Below are 18,895 nucleotides of genomic sequence, written 5' to 3'. Positions count from 1 at the left end.
ATAAAAATGTTTAAAAAAATATTTTGTGTACTCTTAAAACAGTTAATAAAATAACTGTTTATGGAATTTAATTAATTGAATTTGTTAAATACAAGAATCCAAAGTGTGTGGTGATACTGGTATAATCCCTTAAAATCCATAGGTTTAAAATCTGCTATATAACAGTCTAATGATTAACTTTACGAGCACAACTTTTATCTATATATTGTTTCTTTTTTATGAATGTACAACATACCAAATTTTGGTCATTTGTTCAAACTTTTGTGAAGTAAGCTTTAATAATAGAGTGATTTTTGACCTGTTATAAAACTAGAAGATAAGAGCAAGTAAGAAGATTATCTGTACAATGTTTTAATTTTTAGTTGAAATATGAGAATTTTTTAATTGTTATGTTTTTTTATAATCAGAACCATTAGATGAAAAAGCCTGAAAATTCTTTCTTCAAGATTAATAATAGGTCAACTATTTCTATTTAAATATGTTATTACTAAGGTTTGCATATTCATGTGCTTAAAATTACTTTTAATATGTATACATTTATGCATTAAAAAATTACCTAGTATGTAATAAAAATCATCAAATACATTTTTAGCAATAAACACAATAACACATTACTACAATACTACTTGTCCCAATAGGTCTCAGATAAGATAATAAAACAACTTCGTTAAATTACATGGACTAAAAATATAACTATAAATGCCTACATTGTTTTCATTAAAAAAAGCAAAATAATACATATTATGTATTTAAAACCATAAATATGCAATAAAAAATGGCAAAATACAGAAATATGTTGTACGTGTTAAAAAATGACAAAATATCTAAATCAAAACTTTATACTTTAAGTCTACTGACTAATTTAAACTTGTAGTTTACTTAGAAATTTTTTGGACTGTTCAGAAAAAATATGCAAATACATAAAAATCTAGGCCCTAATAATTAATATAAAACAATAAAATTGAATAGGCATTCTTATATTGGTATTCAGTGTGTAAATAATACAATCATTACTTTGTATAACAATTATATTATATTTAGAATAAACACGGTACAACAATTTTTGACGGGTTGGTAAATGTATAAAATTTAAATTTATATTTTGCGTATAATACCTACATTGTTGACTATTAATACACCAATTAATTTTATGGTTGCAAATATTTTAATAATTTAAATTATTTTTTAAAAGTTCAAAAATGTTTAAAAATATGTATTATTATTTATAAAATACAAATATTGTAAATATTTAAAATTAAAAATTATAAGATATGCTGTAATATGCAAAATACAAATATTTTATCTTTATATAGTGGAACATGAATTAAATTTATATTTAAATATAAGTTATCATTAAATTAGATTAATAGAAAAAATATTCAATATCATTAATATCCATTTCTTTGTTGTTCTACAACACTCAACATAGACAACATACAGAGTTGTTGTTTTAAGAGTCAATTATTTTTTAGTGCAAGTATAAGCTATAAGTATAACGCACTATTAAGTAATTTTTAAGTTGTTAAAAAAACGCTAAAATATACCATTGCTTATATTAATAATTGATGTGATTATTTTTTACAAATGAATGTCTAAAGCTTGAGGCTCAATTTAAGATATGTTTTATTATTATGTTCCAGAAAAATATTATATGAATATTCATGACAGAAAAATTGTTATGACATTTTATATTTTTAAAATTTACATATCAGATAAATTATATAATTTAAATGTTTGTTTTTAGCTCATTTAATGTTTTATCAGTGGCATTAGCAAATGAAATGCTCACCATGATTGTTGATCTTTTGGAAAATGCTAGAAAAGAATCATCTTCTGATCAACTTATGAAACTTATTGATTTTGAGTCTGAAATAATTCCAGCTCCATTGGATATTTGTGCTCAGACAAAAGCATGTAGTAGACTACTGAGAATTTTTCAGACTGTACCTTTGATTAAATTCTTATATCAGTTAGCAGCAATAAGTCATCAAAAAGTAATTCTAACATTTATAATCTTACAATTTTTTTTATTTTTTATAAAAATTATAATTATCAATGATTTATATTTTTAAATTCATTAAAATAGTTAATAGTTGTTACATTATATTGATAATTTATAGATCAATAAAAATATTTAATTATAAAACAAAATAAAATTTCAAGTTATACTACATATATTTAATAATGTGTCTTATTAAAAATGTTGTGTTTTTTATGATTATTAATTGATTTTTAAATGTCTAAAATAGGTAATGTGTCTAGTGCTAAATAAAAATAAAAACAAGGTAAATGGAATTCGCACTACAAGCTTAGAATCAATAGATATGTTGCCTGGAACACCTGAAAGTGGAGCCCCTCAAGACGGAGGTAATTTATTATATATTAATGTATACCTAACCTAACCAATATTTATGAAATTAGAAACAAGTTTATTTAATTGAAGTAGGAATATTTTTAAATATTTTGGTGACATATTAGTATCTCCAATATTAATTAATATATGTTAACAACTGCCTACCTGACCTGTTCACCTTAAAAAACTCGAACAATCACTTCACTACACTGCTGTGTCAGATCACTGCGATTCATATTTTTAAATTTAGTTATTTTGTTCATAGATGAAGACAATGAGTCCTTATTTGGTGCTTGGTTTGAAGAAGTACTGACATTAGGTGATCAACAAATTGAAAATGTTTCTTCTAAAACACAAACATCAGATTACATGGATATAGATAAAAGCGTTATAAATCAATCCAATTATAGTGTTGTTCCTGAAAATGATGATCCAGAAGGGGTAAAATATAATTTTGTATTATAAAAAAAATATATAATTTTAAAAATAATAATAATTCATTATATTTTACATTTTTGTTTTGGGTATGTATAGTATTTAGCACTGATTATAAGAATATTCAATATATTGGATATATATTTTTTAAATGCCGAGTGTAACTATATTTTCACTTATATGTCTAAAACCATTGAAACTGATAACCTTATTGTATTAGCTAAATTGATTGGACAAGTAGACTGGGCACCTGTTAATAATGATTTATGTAAGTATTTATGTTAGTTATTAAATTTTTCAGTGAAATTGATTAATTATTGATTGTTATTTAATTAAAAATATTTTTATAAACTGATATATTAATGAATTTGTTCTAGCTTGTATCATTGACTCTCACCAAAATGTATCTTCATCTATTGGAATATTTATTCATAATTTGATAGCTAGAGATTTCTTGTCAGGAAAACAACAAGATGAATTTCTTGAACTATTGGGAATTAAAATACCTCTAGATGCTTTAGACAGTAAATGGTCATTGCAGATTTATCCTAGAACTTTATCAATTTTAGCACAAGTAAATATTGTATACAGCTTTAATACCTATTACATAAAGTTTTAAATTGTTTTTATATTATCTAAGGTTTTATTAAAAAAACCAATATCAGAAAGAGATGAATTATCTATGTACATATGGCAAAATATGATTAATGCATTGAGCAGTTTAATTAATCGTCCTCAAAGTAGTAATGATGATTTTGAAGGTAATTTTATTAGTTCTCACAGTTAAAAACAATTAGTAAAAACTAATGGGTATTGTTTTTATTTCAGATTTGAATGTAGAACATACACAACTATTAATATTTTTGTTCAACTTAATGTCATTAACCCATAAAAAAGGAATTCTATTAGCTATTTGTAATACTATTATAGGAGCTAATTTTGTTTTAAATCCAGTTTATAACAATCATATATTAGCTTTAAGTAGATTACTCCTTTTATTTGACTACTTAGTTCGAAGATTGTATGATGTACCTGAATATTTGCTATCACAGGTATTATAAATTATTTAAGTTACAAATGAAAGTATACAATATACATATTATTTACATATTAGGTTGAATGGAATTTGATGCGCATTAAAAGTGAAATAAAAGTAGATGGCGATGATGTATTAACAACGGATGAAAATACTTATATGCTATATAACACAATAGAAGAAAACTTACGTAGAAGGTCAGATAGTGTTGGATACTCAACAGCTGTAGTTCCTTGTTTTTATAAACTATTAGATGAGAAGCAAACTGTGAATGATGCTCCTAAACTGGATGGATTGGTAAATACACACACACACACACACACACACACATATATATATGAGTGTATAATATTAAAACATATAGCTTTTTTAATTTGAGTATTACATTTATTATTTCATGTTTTTAGGCTCTTAATTTTATTCTTAACCATCCTGAAAAGTTAAGCTATCCTCAATTAATACAAGCCCTTTTGGATATAACTACAACATTAAATCTATGTAAAGAGTCACGTGTAGATGACAATGGAATTGAAAGTAAAATTGCTCAAAATTTAAATCCATTAACTCTATGTAGCATTGAATATTGTTTTACCCTTGCGTGGAAGTATGTATACATCGAAATTTTATTTTTTTTAAATTAATAAATTATTAATTTTTATTTATGTTTATGTTAGGTTATTATTATCTTTACCTGTTCCTATTCAAAAATTACAAGACATGATCAGTGATAAATCTAATGGATATGATACATCAAATTTGCTGTATTTCTTAATTTGGGGTCCTAGAACTGGTTCTAAAATTTATTATCATTTTTTGAAGGTAAACATTCAAAATTTAAATAATTATTAAAAAGTATAGTAGATATTATAATACCATGCATGATTGTTAATATTTATTTTGTAATTTAAAATTAAATTTTCTTAAAATAACTTAATTTTAGGAAGGCGTGTATAAGCAGATTTGTGTTTTGGAAAGCAATGAAAATAAAGATTCAGATCCATTAAGTTCTAGAGAATTATTGTCGAATGTAGCTACTACAGCATCATTAGTCAAATATGATTATCAAATAGCAAAAACCCATTTTATTCAACAACTTCGTAAAAAAGGTATTTATTTTTTATCCATCGTTATCCAAAAAATTAGAACCATCTATAATCTCAAATGCCCCAAAATTGTATTTTTTAATATTACTATTTTTTTTTTTTTTTAATAAAGATGCTTCCAAAAAAAATAGTTTTCCAATGTTATTGGATATAATACTGTTTGATGCTGTTATTTCAAAAGTATATCTACAAACTAAACCTGGAAAAACTCCTGAAGAAATCTCCAAGTAATAATATTTATTTATTTAGTATGATTTTAAATCAAATTTTTTACATGATGTAATTAAAATTTTCAGAGCACCTAATACTGAATTTATTCAAACACTAATGCCATATTGTATTGAATTAGCTATGTTGACCTTTACCAATATTAAGTAAGTATTTTTATTTAAAATATTAAAATGAATAAATTAAAACTGTACATTAAACTACGTATAAAAATATATTATTTGTCATTATTTAATTTTTAAATACATATTTTTTTTTTTGTTATTTTTTAGAAATAACTTACTTTATCAAATTTCTAATTTGAACCAATCCCAGAAATTTTCAATCGGAGATTTAACAAACTTGAAAATAGTTTTGTCAATGGCAAATAACAATTCATCTTTAGAGTTTTCTCCAATCACTTACAATTTACCAACTTTATTGTTTGAATCAATTCCATCATGGATTGTATCAATTTTAACAAAATGGAATTCAGTCCCTATTAATCCTTTGTTGAAGGTATGTTGTTTTGCATAATTTAATAATATTAGTTATATAATAATACAATATATAATAATATATTATTCACAAAAAATAGCTGCATGATAAATATGTTATTTATTTAATAGCATTAGATTGAATTAATTTTTTTTTTTTTTTTAATTACTTAAAAGTCTTTTGATGCTATTTATGTATTATATAAAATGTTTTAGTTTGTTATTGATTTAATTTAAAAAATGTGTTCACATTTAAAGTAATCTATAATGGAATAGTAAAGAAAGAGGCAGTATTGGGTTTTGCGCTTATATTGTATTATATTATAAGTAATGACCGGAAAAAGCAGCAAACACTTAATAAACGTGCAATTTAAATGTTAAAATGTATAAAATTATGCCAAAACAAAATTTTCATTATAGGTACTTCAAATTATATTTTTACAATATAATTAAAATAAAATATTAAAATATTTATAAAATACTAATAGACTGATTTACAATATTTCCAATTATTTTTCTATAAAATTATGTATCTATGTACATGTATTATGTATAGGTACATATAATGTCAAGTATCAACTATAAAATTGTTGTATTAAACATGAGTTGACCATAGCTGTTGTGGATGACAGTAGTACTGTATGTGTATATTGTATATATAATCAACAATCATAGTAGTAATTCCATTATCTATATTACTTTATATTATATTGATATATATATTATTAGACATAAAAGTCCAATACTTCACATAACAACATAACATAGCAATGATAAAATAGATATATATTATAATATAGATCATAGAGCAAAAATATTTGTATAAAAGTAGGTACTATTTAGTAAATTTTTATAAAAAAAAACCGAAACGCGCAATCTTGTGAAAAAACCTAAAATTGTGTAATTTTGTGTAAAATAAAACTCTTTAAATAAATCTACACTCTTTATTTAGATTTGTAGCTTGTTTCTATACGATTTAAAATACATCATATAAAGATGCAATTTAACCGAAATCTAGTCTTTACCTATTAATATGCATCTCCATTTATAGATTCTATGTATTATAGAAATGTAAATACATGTATTGTATGTATATTTATTAATTATAATTTTATAGAACTCAAGTTTGGATACTTCTCCTGAATATTTAATTCAAAATATTATCAGACATCATTCATCTTTTGTCTCCAATCAGTCAGTATATATGAACTCACCATCATTAAAACGATTACTTAATACACTTGTTGTATTCATCACAGAAAATATACAGTAAGTTTTCTTTTGTTAATTTTAGACATTTCGATTGTTATTTGATTAGAAAGATAATATTACTAAATTATATTAATTTGTTATAATAATACTACATTTTGAATTTATTTAAAACAAATGTTTAGATTGTGCACCGATTTTAAATTACGATCTGATTTCGTTAATCTTTTGAGTTCTATGACAATTGATTGTTCATCAGAATATCTTTTGGACCATATTATTCGTGCATGGGATAAATTAAAAAATCTAGGAGATCAAGACCCTGCTACTATGATATCAATGCTTATAACTAAAAATATAAGAAAATTAGCAATTCAGTATAAACGTGATGATACCACCAACACGTATGAGAAATTCTTTATTTATTTTTAGAAGTTAAAATTTTTTATTTTATTGATTTTTACCTAACTATAATTTTTCTTCAGAGATTATTTAACTGAAAAAGTTATGATACATAGTCTGTTTTGGATTGAACAATTAATATTTGATTTTTCCTCTACCCGACATGCTGTTCTACGAACATTTTGTGAAAAACCGCTTAAAGAAGGTATTTCAATGAAGAAGTTCATTTCATCTGGAGTTTTTATTAAAATACTTGTTAGATTAACCAACCGGTTATTCTCAAATCGTAAGTCACTTAGAAATGTACAATTTCTCATAATTTTTGTACATTTGTTTTTCTTTATAGTTAAAATAAGTAATAATCAAGATATTAAAACAATGTGTCGCACAATCATTGAACTATCAACTGACCCAAAAAATAGATTGGATCTTTGGTTTCAAAGAATTATTGTTGGTTGGAATAAAGATAAAGATTTAATTGATGCTACTAGTACTTTATCCCGAGAATTAAATGCTTTTCTGAGTGATAAACACACTAATTCATTAAAAGATGTTGTCAACAATATATCAGCTTCAATTGATCCTGATGACAATTTTGAATTAATCAAGAATATGATTGATTATATTGTTGGATTAGATGCGTAAGTAATATAATGTTTAATAATACAATCTATTATAATTAACTATTTTGTAGTATTGTAGTATTTAATTGTTTTTAATTTAAAATTATCCAAAATTATCCAATGTGTATATATTTATCTAATCTGTATAAAATTATTTTTGTTTTATTTAACTAACATTGTATTACGGTAATAGATATATTGCTAGACCTCCCCTCCACAGTACAAAATTTATAAAAAAAATAATTATGAAATTATTTAATAAGAAAATCACATCAATATATTAATTTTTCCAAAATTTGAATGACAATCTTTCCTCTTCAACAGGGGTCTCCAAACTTTTTTATTCAAAGGCCACAAAAAATATCAAATGCTCTTAGCGGACCAAGAATAATACACATAGAATTTTAAATTTTTAAATTTTAGATATCTACTCTTATATTTACCATCTTATGGTGCCACAGGCCGTAGTTTGGAGACCCCTGCTCTACAAAATAGAAAATCCTTATGGGGGAAAACTAGTAACACATTTTGCCAGCCTTTTCTCACGGTTAAAATTAATAACATTTAATTCATACAGTGCTGTAGAAGTGTGGTAATCTATGAATATAATAGTTACAAAAAATGAATAAATATCATAATTTATTTTTAAAAAGAATAATGTCGAATAAATGTATAATTATTTTTTTTTTTTACAGAAATGATGAATTAAAAACTAAAGCTTCACTATGTTATTTGGAAACATTAATACCAATTGTGACTTATACTTTAGCTTTTGAAAATGGTGATGGATTTTCAAAAATGTTTGCTCAAATGGTGCGTTTAGCAGATTATGGTGGTCCTTCTGGCCATGTAAAGTTATTTAAAGCTAGTGTGAAGTTACTTGATTCCATTAAAAATTGGCTGAAATCTAACATAGTACATTTAGAAATAACTGAACCCAAACAATCATATCCTCCAGTTGTAATTGCATCTAGTTGCTTGATGAATTATGTATCAGATGTAATAGCTGCTGTGCAAAATAATGATGTTGAAAACTCTTTATCTCCATCATTAGATTCAATGTCTTTATTTTATTATGATGGCATGGAGTTTGATGGATTTTTACCTACTAATGATGGCGATGGTGAAACTTTAAATGAAGATTCTGTAATTATTAATAAATTAGAATATAATATAATAGTTAGTTAAAATCAAAAAAATAATTATTTAATAAATGTATTTTATGGTTCTTCAGGATGAAGATAGTCTATACTATAGACTTTGTACATTTACAGTTACTCAAAAAGAATTTATGAATCAACATTGGTATCATTGTCATACATGTAAAATGATTGAAGGTGTTGGAGTCTGTAGTATATGTGCTAAGGTTTGCCATAGAGGTCACGATGTTACTTATGCTAAGTTTGGAAACTTTTTCTGTGACTGTGGGGCAAAAGAAAATAATTTTTGTCAGGTAACACATTTTAAGTGCTATAAATACTTAATTACATACGTGTGATATATTATCCTCTTTCTTAATTATTTATAATTTTTATAATTACTTATTTATTATTAATTGTATACCTAATTTATTTTTAAATTTTAAATCTGTTAACTTTTAAAATTACATTTTTTCATATTTAAGATACATTTATATTTCAATAGGCATTAATTAAAAGAAATCCTAACTCAATACTTGATACAAATAATTCACGAGATAAAGTAGCTTCAATTGAAAGCGGAAATTCAGTAGCAGATCAAGATAGAATAGATAGTTATAACACGTCTGCTCCTAACCATAATCAAGATCCCAGAAATATGAGCACAAGAAGTTTAGATTATGAATCTGTTGTGTTAAATTCACTTCCTGGTAATTATTTTTCAATATTATTTCTTTAATTTACTGATTTATTCAGTTACACTAATTAATATTAATTTCCTTGTTTTTAGTCGCTTATAAGAATGTATTAATGCCAACAATATTGGATCATTCTCAAATAATTGAACCAACTATAGATCTTTGTATAGATCTAATAAATTTGGTTATACACTCTGGTGAAAAAAATTCAGCAATTGGTTGTAATACAAGAGCTGTTGATACATTAAATGACTTACAGGAATTAGGAAAAACAATTGAAGTATCAGATAGTCTCATGGTAATTAATTTTTTTTTTAAATAAGATATTTTTACAAACAGTATGATACATATTATTAAAATATTATCTATAGTTACCTACGATGGGATCTCAAGAAGGTGCTTTTGAGAATGTTAAAATGAATTTTAGTGGAGATCAAGGTCAAACTATTCGACAGCTTCTTTCCGCCCACATGATTCGCCGTGTTGCAATGTGTTGTTTATCATCTCTTCATGGTAAAAGACAACATTTAGGTAATTATTATGTTTTAAAATTAAATTATGGCATACTTTTATCTAAATAATTAGTATTAATGTTTTTAAATTTTTTTTTTTTTTAGTTGCTGTATCTCATGACAAAGGAAAAATAGCAGTACTTCAAATGAGCTCATTGCTAAAACAGTCTGATATATCTAAACGCAAATTAACTTTAACACGATTATCCTCTGTTTCTATCCCATTTACTGTTTTATCAGTTACTGCAAATACTGTAAACGAAGACTTCCTTTCTGTGTGTGGATTAAAGGTATTCAATTTTATTAAATCAAATAAAGTATTATAGTATTTTAGTATTTATAGTATTTTATTAAGTATTATAGTATTAGATTTTATTCTATTTTTTTTTTTTTTTTTAGGATTGTCATATCTTGACATTTAATGCTAGTGGAACAGTTAATGAGCATATTGTCCTTCATCCAACTTTAGAAGTAGGAAATTTTATAATTCGATCAATCTGGCTCCCTGGGTCGCAAACTAGTTTAGCACTTGTGTCTGCTGAATTTGTTAAAATTTATGATTTGTCAAAGGATGTTTTAAGTCCTCAATATTATTTCCTTGTACCAACTGGCAAGATACGAGATGTGACATTTATGTGTACAGAGGTAAAATATTATTTTATACATGTTAATTGATAGTTATAATTATATCTATAAAACATAAAACTTTTTGTAATGAATTTTGTTTTTTTTTTAAATATAAATTATATATAATTTTTGTTGGATAATATAGGAGAAGTCAACTATGATATTAATATCATCCGGAGGTTATATATATACACAGGATATGGACGCAAGTAGTTCAGCTGTCCATGGTCCATTCTATGTAACCAATACTATTGATATTGTCCATCCAGACATAAGTGTTAGTATACATATTATAATCTTATTTTCTTCTTGTCTATTAATATTGTGTGTTATATATAAGTATTAAGTATATGTATTTGTTTATAATTTTTTTTTTTTTTTGACCTTTTTTAATATTTTCTAGGATGTAAATGGTCAAGTTTGTGGAGGTGGTGTATCTGTATATTATTCCCATACATTGTCACTGTTGATGTTTAGTTATGTTACTCCTGGGCGCACATTTATTGCACCTCTGGATGAAGAGAGATATCAAGGTGGTGTTATTACTTTACATCCAGTTTTTGCAATAAATTCACAAACATCAAGTCCTAGCACTAAAAATAAAAGTAACACTAATCAGACTAGTACTTCTGCTCCTCCTACACAACCTATGTGGCAATGGTCTGAAGTTCCTGGACATCCTGGCTTAGTATGCGCAATATTGCAATCTAGTAAGTTTAAAATTGAAGATAGGTATAGAGTTTGTGTTATTTACCTATATTTATGATAGTATTTCTTATGTTTTTCCATAAAATATATGGATGATAAATGAATATTTACTATGAAAGATGAACATGCCATTCATAGTTATTTCCTCTTTATTTATAAATCGTAAATAGATAACTTAATGTTATCAACATTCTAAACTGAAAATTGGAATCTTATTTTTATTTAGGTAATACTCCAGTTGTATTTATGATAACACCAAAAGTCATTAGTCTCCAAGAAATTAAATTGGCCCAGACCAAAACTAAGATTACAGATATGGTTGCCGTACGCCACCCATTATCAAATGGAGATTATAGAACAACATTAATAATTTTATGTGAAGATGGTAGTTTACGAATGTTTTTAGCTGCTAAAGAGCAAACAGGTAAATATTGTATAATCTCATTATAAAATGTTTTTTATAAATTTTTAATTATTATTACTTTTATTTTTAAATTAAGGAAGTCTTAAAAAAAAAAAAAAACCTACAACATTTTATTTAGATTATTTTAATTATTTCAGATTTTTGGTTGTCACCATCTATACAGCCTTCATGTCACATAACATCTTGTAAGTTAAAGAAAAAGAAAATTAGTAAATCTGGAAAGTCTACAGGTATGGTTGATTTACTACAAATTTAAGTTCAATACAATTTATTGTATTTAAATTTACTAATATATTTACCAATATTTTATACTATTTATTATATAAAATGTAAACAAATTATAATTTATAGGAAATACCTCTTCATTTCCAATCGACTTCTTTGAATTTTGTGTAGCTATGAATGAAATCGAATTTGGTGGTAATGATCTATTGCAAATTTATAACCCTCAACAAATCAAACATAGATTGAACAGTAATGGTAAGGGATATTAATAATAAATAATGATAAATTAAATATTAATACAATAAATTATATTTATTAAACTTAATTATTAATATTTTATAATATTAGGCATGTATATTGTGTCTACTAAACCAAGATTTAGCATTGAAGTTACTAATAATGATGCTACAATGGTAATGGCTGGAATTAGAATTAATGTGGGAGGTCAAGACATTGGACGTGCTCCTGGTTATATAGAAGTGCTAGGACGCACTTTACATTTGCTACCCATTAATCGAAGTCGATGGTTTGATTTTCCATTAACCAGAGAAGAAAGTCTTCAAAGTGATAAAAAATTAATAATTGTGTTTGGCCCATCCCGAGATCCTGAAGGTGTTACTATGATCGATTCTATAAAATTGTTAGTACATATAATTTTGTTTACTTCTGATTATAAATAACTAGTTATTTATAATATGTAGAATTTAATATTGTATGTAATAAATATTATGTTTTTATTTTTTATAAAGATATGGAAAAACCAAAGAATCTTTTGGATGGCCTGATGAAGTTGATGAGATTAGCAATGGTACAATTTATGGTTCGACATCAACTAGTACTGTAGTTACTTCAAATCAATTTAATCCCCAAGAAAAAGAGCTACCTTTAACTGGATTTACTGTCAATCATTTAGAAAAGTAAAATATTTTATTTTTACTTTTATTTTGTTATTATTCAGTTTTGATTTTTCAATTTTATTATAAATATTTAATTAATGGCTTTAAAAAGTTATTTTAAATTTTGTTTACAATTGTAGTAATAATTAGAAAAAATTATTATTTATAATTATTGTATTACAATAATGTTTTTAGGTTTGTCATAGGGTTGTTGACAATATTAGAAAATAGCTTTATTGTAACAAATTATTCATTGAATGAAGAGAACGAACAATATTCAACTAACAAAACTAAAGCAGTAAACATAGCATTATATTTACTCAACCGTAGTTCACAAGCATGTATTCAACTTCATTCTAAATCATTAGTAGCTGTTTTACAGCCGGAATACCATACATTTAAAGTAAAAATATCATTTATTAAAAATAACCATGGTTATACTAAAATAATATTTGTATAAATAGGACCAATCCATGTTAAATTATATATTACAAACCTTACACAATTTTGAACGTGAAGATCCTAAAAATATGGACGCAGAAGCTTATTATAGACTTGTATTAATTACTCGAGGTATTGCTGTTTCCAGACCACAACATTTATCCAACTTTGAATATACTCATCTTGAAGGTATTTACAAATATAAATATTGATAATGTTAAATAGTAGTGTTTCACACTATTTATTGAATGAAAAGATATTTTTGTAATATCAAAAATCAAAGAATCACATAATATAATTTTAAATATAATCTATTTGCTTAAAATGCATTCATAATTTAAAATATATGGAATAATGATATATTTATTTTCAGAATTAGATTATAACAATGAACAATCACCACAGTGGTGTCAACTCCTTATTCAAAAGCTTATTTCTGTATTTTGGATACTCTATTATAATAGACCTAAAAATCCATCATATTGCACAATATATGTACCTGGTATGTAATTATTAGTTAATGATATATTCTAAATATTATTGTTAATTTATATATTTCGACTCATATAGGTTTGAAACATACTGAAGCTGTTGTTTATGCACTTATTGAAATTCTGCATTCTTTATTATTTTTTGAATGCTCTGGTTTTCAACATTCTCAAATTAATACTATATCTAAGTATTACTTAGATTTCTTACTATGTGAAGATGTAGGTGTCAGTTATACTGCTAAATTGGCACTTTCAAGAGCCTTAAAACCTCAAGTTTTTGGAAAAAATAATCAAAATTTGGTTCGCGGAGATCATTCTTACAAGGAGTCAGTGGAAGGTAAATAACTAAATATAATTTTAAAGTTTGTTACTTGACAATTTTTTTTTGGTTTAGTAAAAGAAATATCTAGCAAAGGGCCTGAAAATGAAGAACAAGTCCTTCAAGAATCTCCAGAAGAAAATATGCAATATGAAGTTGATGAACCAATTATTTTATTGGACCCAAGAGGTAATATTTATTTATTAATAATAAATAATAATATTCATTTTAAATTAATAAAACATTTGACTTAAAAAAATTGCAATAGTTGAACCACAAGAACATGATCGTCAAAACATGGAAGTTTTAATTGGTAATGTTCAATTTCCTGGTCTTATTATTCCACCTGACGCAGATGACGATGCAATGGTAGAATTAGCTATTGCACTTAGTCTACAGGTAATAATATAAAATGTACTTAATTAGCATCATATAACTTTTTTATATTATTATTTTTTGTAGGACAATGAAGGGCTGGATAATAATTCAGAGCTACAGAATATTAGACAAGGATTGCAGCAAGGGTTTGTAGAATTACAAGGATTAAATACACCTGCGACGTTACAAGTATAAGAAAATTAAAATTATAATTCTCTTTTTTTGTATAAAATATATATTAAAATAAAATTGTTTTTTTAGAACATTCAAGAAAATTCTTCTCAAAATAATGATAATGGTCAGAGTTCTGAAACACAGTCTATGCAACAAGGTCATTTGAGTGATACTACTGCGTCGGCAGCTGGTTCTGATGATGAAGATACAAATGCTGTTCCAGGAAATAGCAATTTAAGAACATCACCTACAGAAAATGTAATTATTGGATACCCTATTATTGATATAAATTATCAAATTATAATTAATTAAAAAATCGAAATTTTAATGTTTTTAGAGTCAAAATGAACGAGGTGAAATTGATGAAGAAATAATTTTTGATCAAGATTTAGAAATAAATAATCATTTACGCACATTACGATTGTCTTTGTTGGAAAAATTTATTAACCATATACCAAATCTTCATAACATTGGAGGCACAAGGGCTATACCATTTTTCCAAGTAAGATAATAGATTAATTATAATCATCTTAGTTAGGTACATAAACTATTATTCTAGTTTTATTTATATCTATATATATATAAGGGTAAACTGACTGACTGAGGTATCACCATCCTAAACCACTATGTCTAGAGACTTGACATTTTTCACAAAGGTTCCTTATACATCATAGGCAACCACTAAGATTTTTCAAAAATCGACCTTTAAAGCGATTTTTTAAAATTTATTCTTTAAGGTGACGAAACAGAAAATTTGTCTAGAAATAAAAATTTTTTGATTTATTTGGTGACCGGTGTAACATGATTGTGCATTTTTTACCTGAAAAAAAAAACAACATTTTTCTAAATCCAACAATATAAAATATTTGTTTGTGTGCAGTTATGTTGTTTTTTCAAGTATAGAAGTAAAAACTGCGCAATTGTGTTATCCCCTTTGATGATTGAATTGTATACCTGTTACCTATTATTGGGTTGACAATGTACATTTTATAATAATAATAATAATAATAATAATAATAATAATTAAATACTATTCGTATTGATAAAATGTATTATCTTGAGTTATGAACACAGCTATAGATACTAGTATCATTAGCTGTGGTTATGAACAACAACATATTATATCATATTATTTTTATAATGCCGAACGCATCTTATATTAATTGATTGAAATAAAGTCAAATAAATATTGCTAAATAAGTGTATGGGGGGGGGGGGGGCAGAAATTGTCTATAAATACACAACCTCTGACTACAGAGACATTATATCATATTATTAACTATTATCATATTGTTTGAAAATTCAAACATTTTATATTAAGAAATATTTATAATATAATATGTTTTATGTGTTTGTAACTTGTTTATGTTTATGTATACAAAAGAGGAAGTGCTATTAAACAGTATTATTATTAATTGACTACCATTTTGATTAATCTATTTGTTGTTTAGTCAATCAATGAATGTAGTTTGAGCTGTTCATAAGTAAATTTTGCCCCATTAGATTTTAAAAATTATCCACTTAGGGCATTGGGTCTGAAGTAATGCTAACGCTATCTTCCCTCATATGGTAGTTTAATAAAATAAAGGGGGCAATTTTTCCTAATTTGAGAATTTTTTATTTAATAATTGTGAAATTAAATACTAGTGTAATTAATTTATAATACATTTTAATAATTTTATTTATTAATATTAATTGTTTTTAGGTTGTTTCTTCAATTGTGGCAGATATGGACTTGAGTAATGAAGGCGATAAAGAATATTTTACTGAACTTATGCAAATGTTTATAACATATATTCGCCGAGAAACATTAGATGATTCTAATTTACATATAAGAAATTCACAACGAGAAATAGTTATAATTATTATGCGGTTTATTGGTAAGTCTAAAATTTATTTTTTTAAATTTTTTAAAAATAAATTTTTATTATTTCTTGTAATTTTAGGCGTTTTATTAGCAAGGCCTAAATCTAGCTCTAAATCATCGTCTGATCATACTACATATATTTCTCAAATTGCTGCATCCATGTTAAAACATGCTCAATTTATAACATGTTGCTTAAAAGCATTAAAAGCTTTACAGGAATATTGGGCCAGGTAATTAAACACTTAATAGTATTTGATAAATTATTTATGAGTATATTGTATATTATTTATTGAATAATAATATTTTAGTTTTAGTGATAATGATGATAATGGTGCTACTGTAGTTAGTGTCTTATTGGAACCAAGTGGTCCATCACGTGTTCCAGATATGAGTCCATTTTTTTTGAAACCCTATTCGGTTAGTCAAACCAAAGATATTTTCCATAATTACCCAATAATTTTGACAGAAATGCTGTTACGTTTACCATATCAAATACAGAAAAGTTGGTCGCAATTGTCATTTGAACCAGTATGTATTATTTTAATCTTAACTTAGATATTAAGAATTTTATTACTATAGTTCTAGATTTAATGTTAAACAATTTTGATTTATAAATTAGGAATGGTTGACTGTACTATGCGAATTCATGAGCTTAAAAACAATAAATCCATTTATTAAACGTCAAGTTAGAAAGTTATTATTATTCGTTTGTGGAAACAAGGATAAATATCGACAGATTAGAGATATGCACGCTTTATCGACTAGTATGAAGGTACACTATTGTTAAACTTATTTAAATTTATGATAATTTTGTGTTATTATTTCTTAAATATGCATATTTATTTTTAGAATTTTCAAATCACATGTGATATTGGTGATCAGAATACGCCACTGTCTCTTAACTTGACATATGATAAACTAGTTGAATTAGTGGAAGATGTAAAAGTTTGTGTAGACATTGCATCAAGTCGTATGCTGAATTGGCAATTATATTGTCGCAAAGATAATACAGTATTATTATATTTAATGCGTGCAGCCTGCTTTTTGGATGAGGGTGTATCATCTACAATTCTGCATTTGCTTCAATATGCAATTTGTGGAGCTAAAAACCAGTCAGGAACTCCTTCTGCTAAAGAATCTAAATCTAAAGTGTCTAAGGTAGCAGAAGATATTGAGAATGCTATGCTTGAAGAAGCTCAATGCATGATTTTAGTTAAAGAAATGAATAAACGGTTAAATAAAGATATTTTAACACGATTTGTCAAAACATTTTTACTTGAAACAAATTCTACACATATTCGTTGGCAAGCTCATGCACTAGTATTGTCAATTTATAGAAATTCAGAACACGATGATCAAGAAAAATTACTTGAGTTGTTATGGGCCCTATGGCCACAGTTGCCCACTTATGGAAGGAAAGCATCTCAATTTGTAGATTTATTAGGATATTTCAGTTTTAAGTACAATCAAAAGGCAGCTACATCAACTAAATATGTTGAACAGGCAATTGAATTATTAAGAACACAAAATTATAAGTTAGCATGTCACCCTAATGCTAATTTGTATACACAAGTATCACAATATGTTGATTTGGAAGGATTTTATTTAGAAAGTGAACCTTGCATGGTTTGTAATAATCCTGAAATTCCTTTCACAAATATTAAGTTGACTTCCATAAAAGTTGACTCAAAATTCACTACCACTACTCAAATTGTTAAACTCATGGGAAGTCACACTATTAATAAAATAGTATTGCGAATAACTGATTTAAAACGTACCAAAATGGTACGTACAATGAATATATTTTATAATAACCGTTATGTACAAGCAGTTGTAGAACTTAAAAACAAACCAGCTATGTGGCATAAAGCAAAAGAAATTACATTAACATCTGGACAAACTGAAGTGAAAGTGGAATTTGCTGTACCAATAGTTGCATGGAATTTATTAATAGAGTATTCTAGTTTCTATGAGAACTTGCATGCTTCTTCGGAGACTTTACAGTGTCCTAGGTGTAGTGCAACAGTACCTGCAAATCCCGGTGTTTGTTCTAACTGTGGCGAGAATGTTTTCCAATGTCATAAATGCCGGTAATTGGATTGTAGTATTTTAAAATTGAATAAAGTGTTAA

General features: G+C 25.5%; 1 protein-coding gene across 2 annotated transcripts in view; it reads left to right on the top strand.

The window, feature by feature from the left end:
- The window catches only part of LOC114131289 (E3 ubiquitin-protein ligase UBR4), a 32,133-nt gene that overhangs the window by 3,447 nt on the left and 9,791 nt on the right, over positions 1-18,895 (top strand). For both annotated transcript variants that reach the window (XM_050201884.1, XM_027996466.2), the window contains exons 10-55: positions 1,745-1,994; positions 2,250-2,367; positions 2,619-2,794; positions 2,888-3,056; positions 3,166-3,362; positions 3,429-3,549; positions 3,617-3,840; positions 3,903-4,121; positions 4,232-4,428; positions 4,499-4,643; positions 4,765-4,930; positions 5,040-5,154; positions 5,224-5,301; positions 5,428-5,653; positions 6,749-6,900; positions 7,026-7,244; positions 7,326-7,528; positions 7,589-7,883; positions 8,561-9,011; positions 9,100-9,318; positions 9,510-9,714; positions 9,795-10,000; positions 10,074-10,233; positions 10,320-10,504; positions 10,614-10,859; positions 10,987-11,118; positions 11,245-11,551; positions 11,776-11,973; positions 12,111-12,203; positions 12,325-12,453; positions 12,547-12,838; positions 12,948-13,115; positions 13,290-13,497; positions 13,559-13,724; positions 13,909-14,037; positions 14,106-14,363; positions 14,421-14,534; positions 14,614-14,744; positions 14,808-14,912; positions 14,985-15,155; positions 15,235-15,399; positions 16,603-16,777; positions 16,844-16,994; positions 17,073-17,292; positions 17,384-17,536; positions 17,614-18,854. In XM_050201884.1, coding sequence (XP_050057841.1) covers positions 1,745-1,994; positions 2,250-2,367; positions 2,619-2,794; positions 2,888-3,056; positions 3,166-3,362; positions 3,429-3,549; positions 3,617-3,840; positions 3,903-4,121; positions 4,232-4,428; positions 4,499-4,643; positions 4,765-4,930; positions 5,040-5,154; positions 5,224-5,301; positions 5,428-5,653; positions 6,749-6,900; positions 7,026-7,244; positions 7,326-7,528; positions 7,589-7,883; positions 8,561-9,011; positions 9,100-9,318; positions 9,510-9,714; positions 9,795-10,000; positions 10,074-10,233; positions 10,320-10,504; positions 10,614-10,859; positions 10,987-11,118; positions 11,245-11,551; positions 11,776-11,973; positions 12,111-12,203; positions 12,325-12,453; positions 12,547-12,838; positions 12,948-13,115; positions 13,290-13,497; positions 13,559-13,724; positions 13,909-14,037; positions 14,106-14,363; positions 14,421-14,534; positions 14,614-14,744; positions 14,808-14,912; positions 14,985-15,155; positions 15,235-15,399; positions 16,603-16,777; positions 16,844-16,994; positions 17,073-17,292; positions 17,384-17,536; positions 17,614-18,854 — 9,648 coding nt within the window. The remainder of the gene's footprint in view (positions 1-1,744; positions 1,995-2,249; positions 2,368-2,618; positions 2,795-2,887; positions 3,057-3,165; positions 3,363-3,428; positions 3,550-3,616; positions 3,841-3,902; positions 4,122-4,231; positions 4,429-4,498; positions 4,644-4,764; positions 4,931-5,039; positions 5,155-5,223; positions 5,302-5,427; positions 5,654-6,748; positions 6,901-7,025; positions 7,245-7,325; positions 7,529-7,588; positions 7,884-8,560; positions 9,012-9,099; positions 9,319-9,509; positions 9,715-9,794; positions 10,001-10,073; positions 10,234-10,319; positions 10,505-10,613; positions 10,860-10,986; positions 11,119-11,244; positions 11,552-11,775; positions 11,974-12,110; positions 12,204-12,324; positions 12,454-12,546; positions 12,839-12,947; positions 13,116-13,289; positions 13,498-13,558; positions 13,725-13,908; positions 14,038-14,105; positions 14,364-14,420; positions 14,535-14,613; positions 14,745-14,807; positions 14,913-14,984; positions 15,156-15,234; positions 15,400-16,602; positions 16,778-16,843; positions 16,995-17,072; positions 17,293-17,383; positions 17,537-17,613; positions 18,855-18,895) is intronic.

The sequence above is a fragment of the Aphis gossypii genome, chromosome 2, assembly GCF_020184175.1.
Source record: "Aphis gossypii isolate Hap1 chromosome 2, ASM2018417v2, whole genome shotgun sequence".
Taxonomy (NCBI): Eukaryota; Metazoa; Arthropoda; class Insecta; order Hemiptera; family Aphididae; genus Aphis; species Aphis gossypii.
This window is presented reverse-complemented; position numbering and strand designations above follow the sequence as displayed.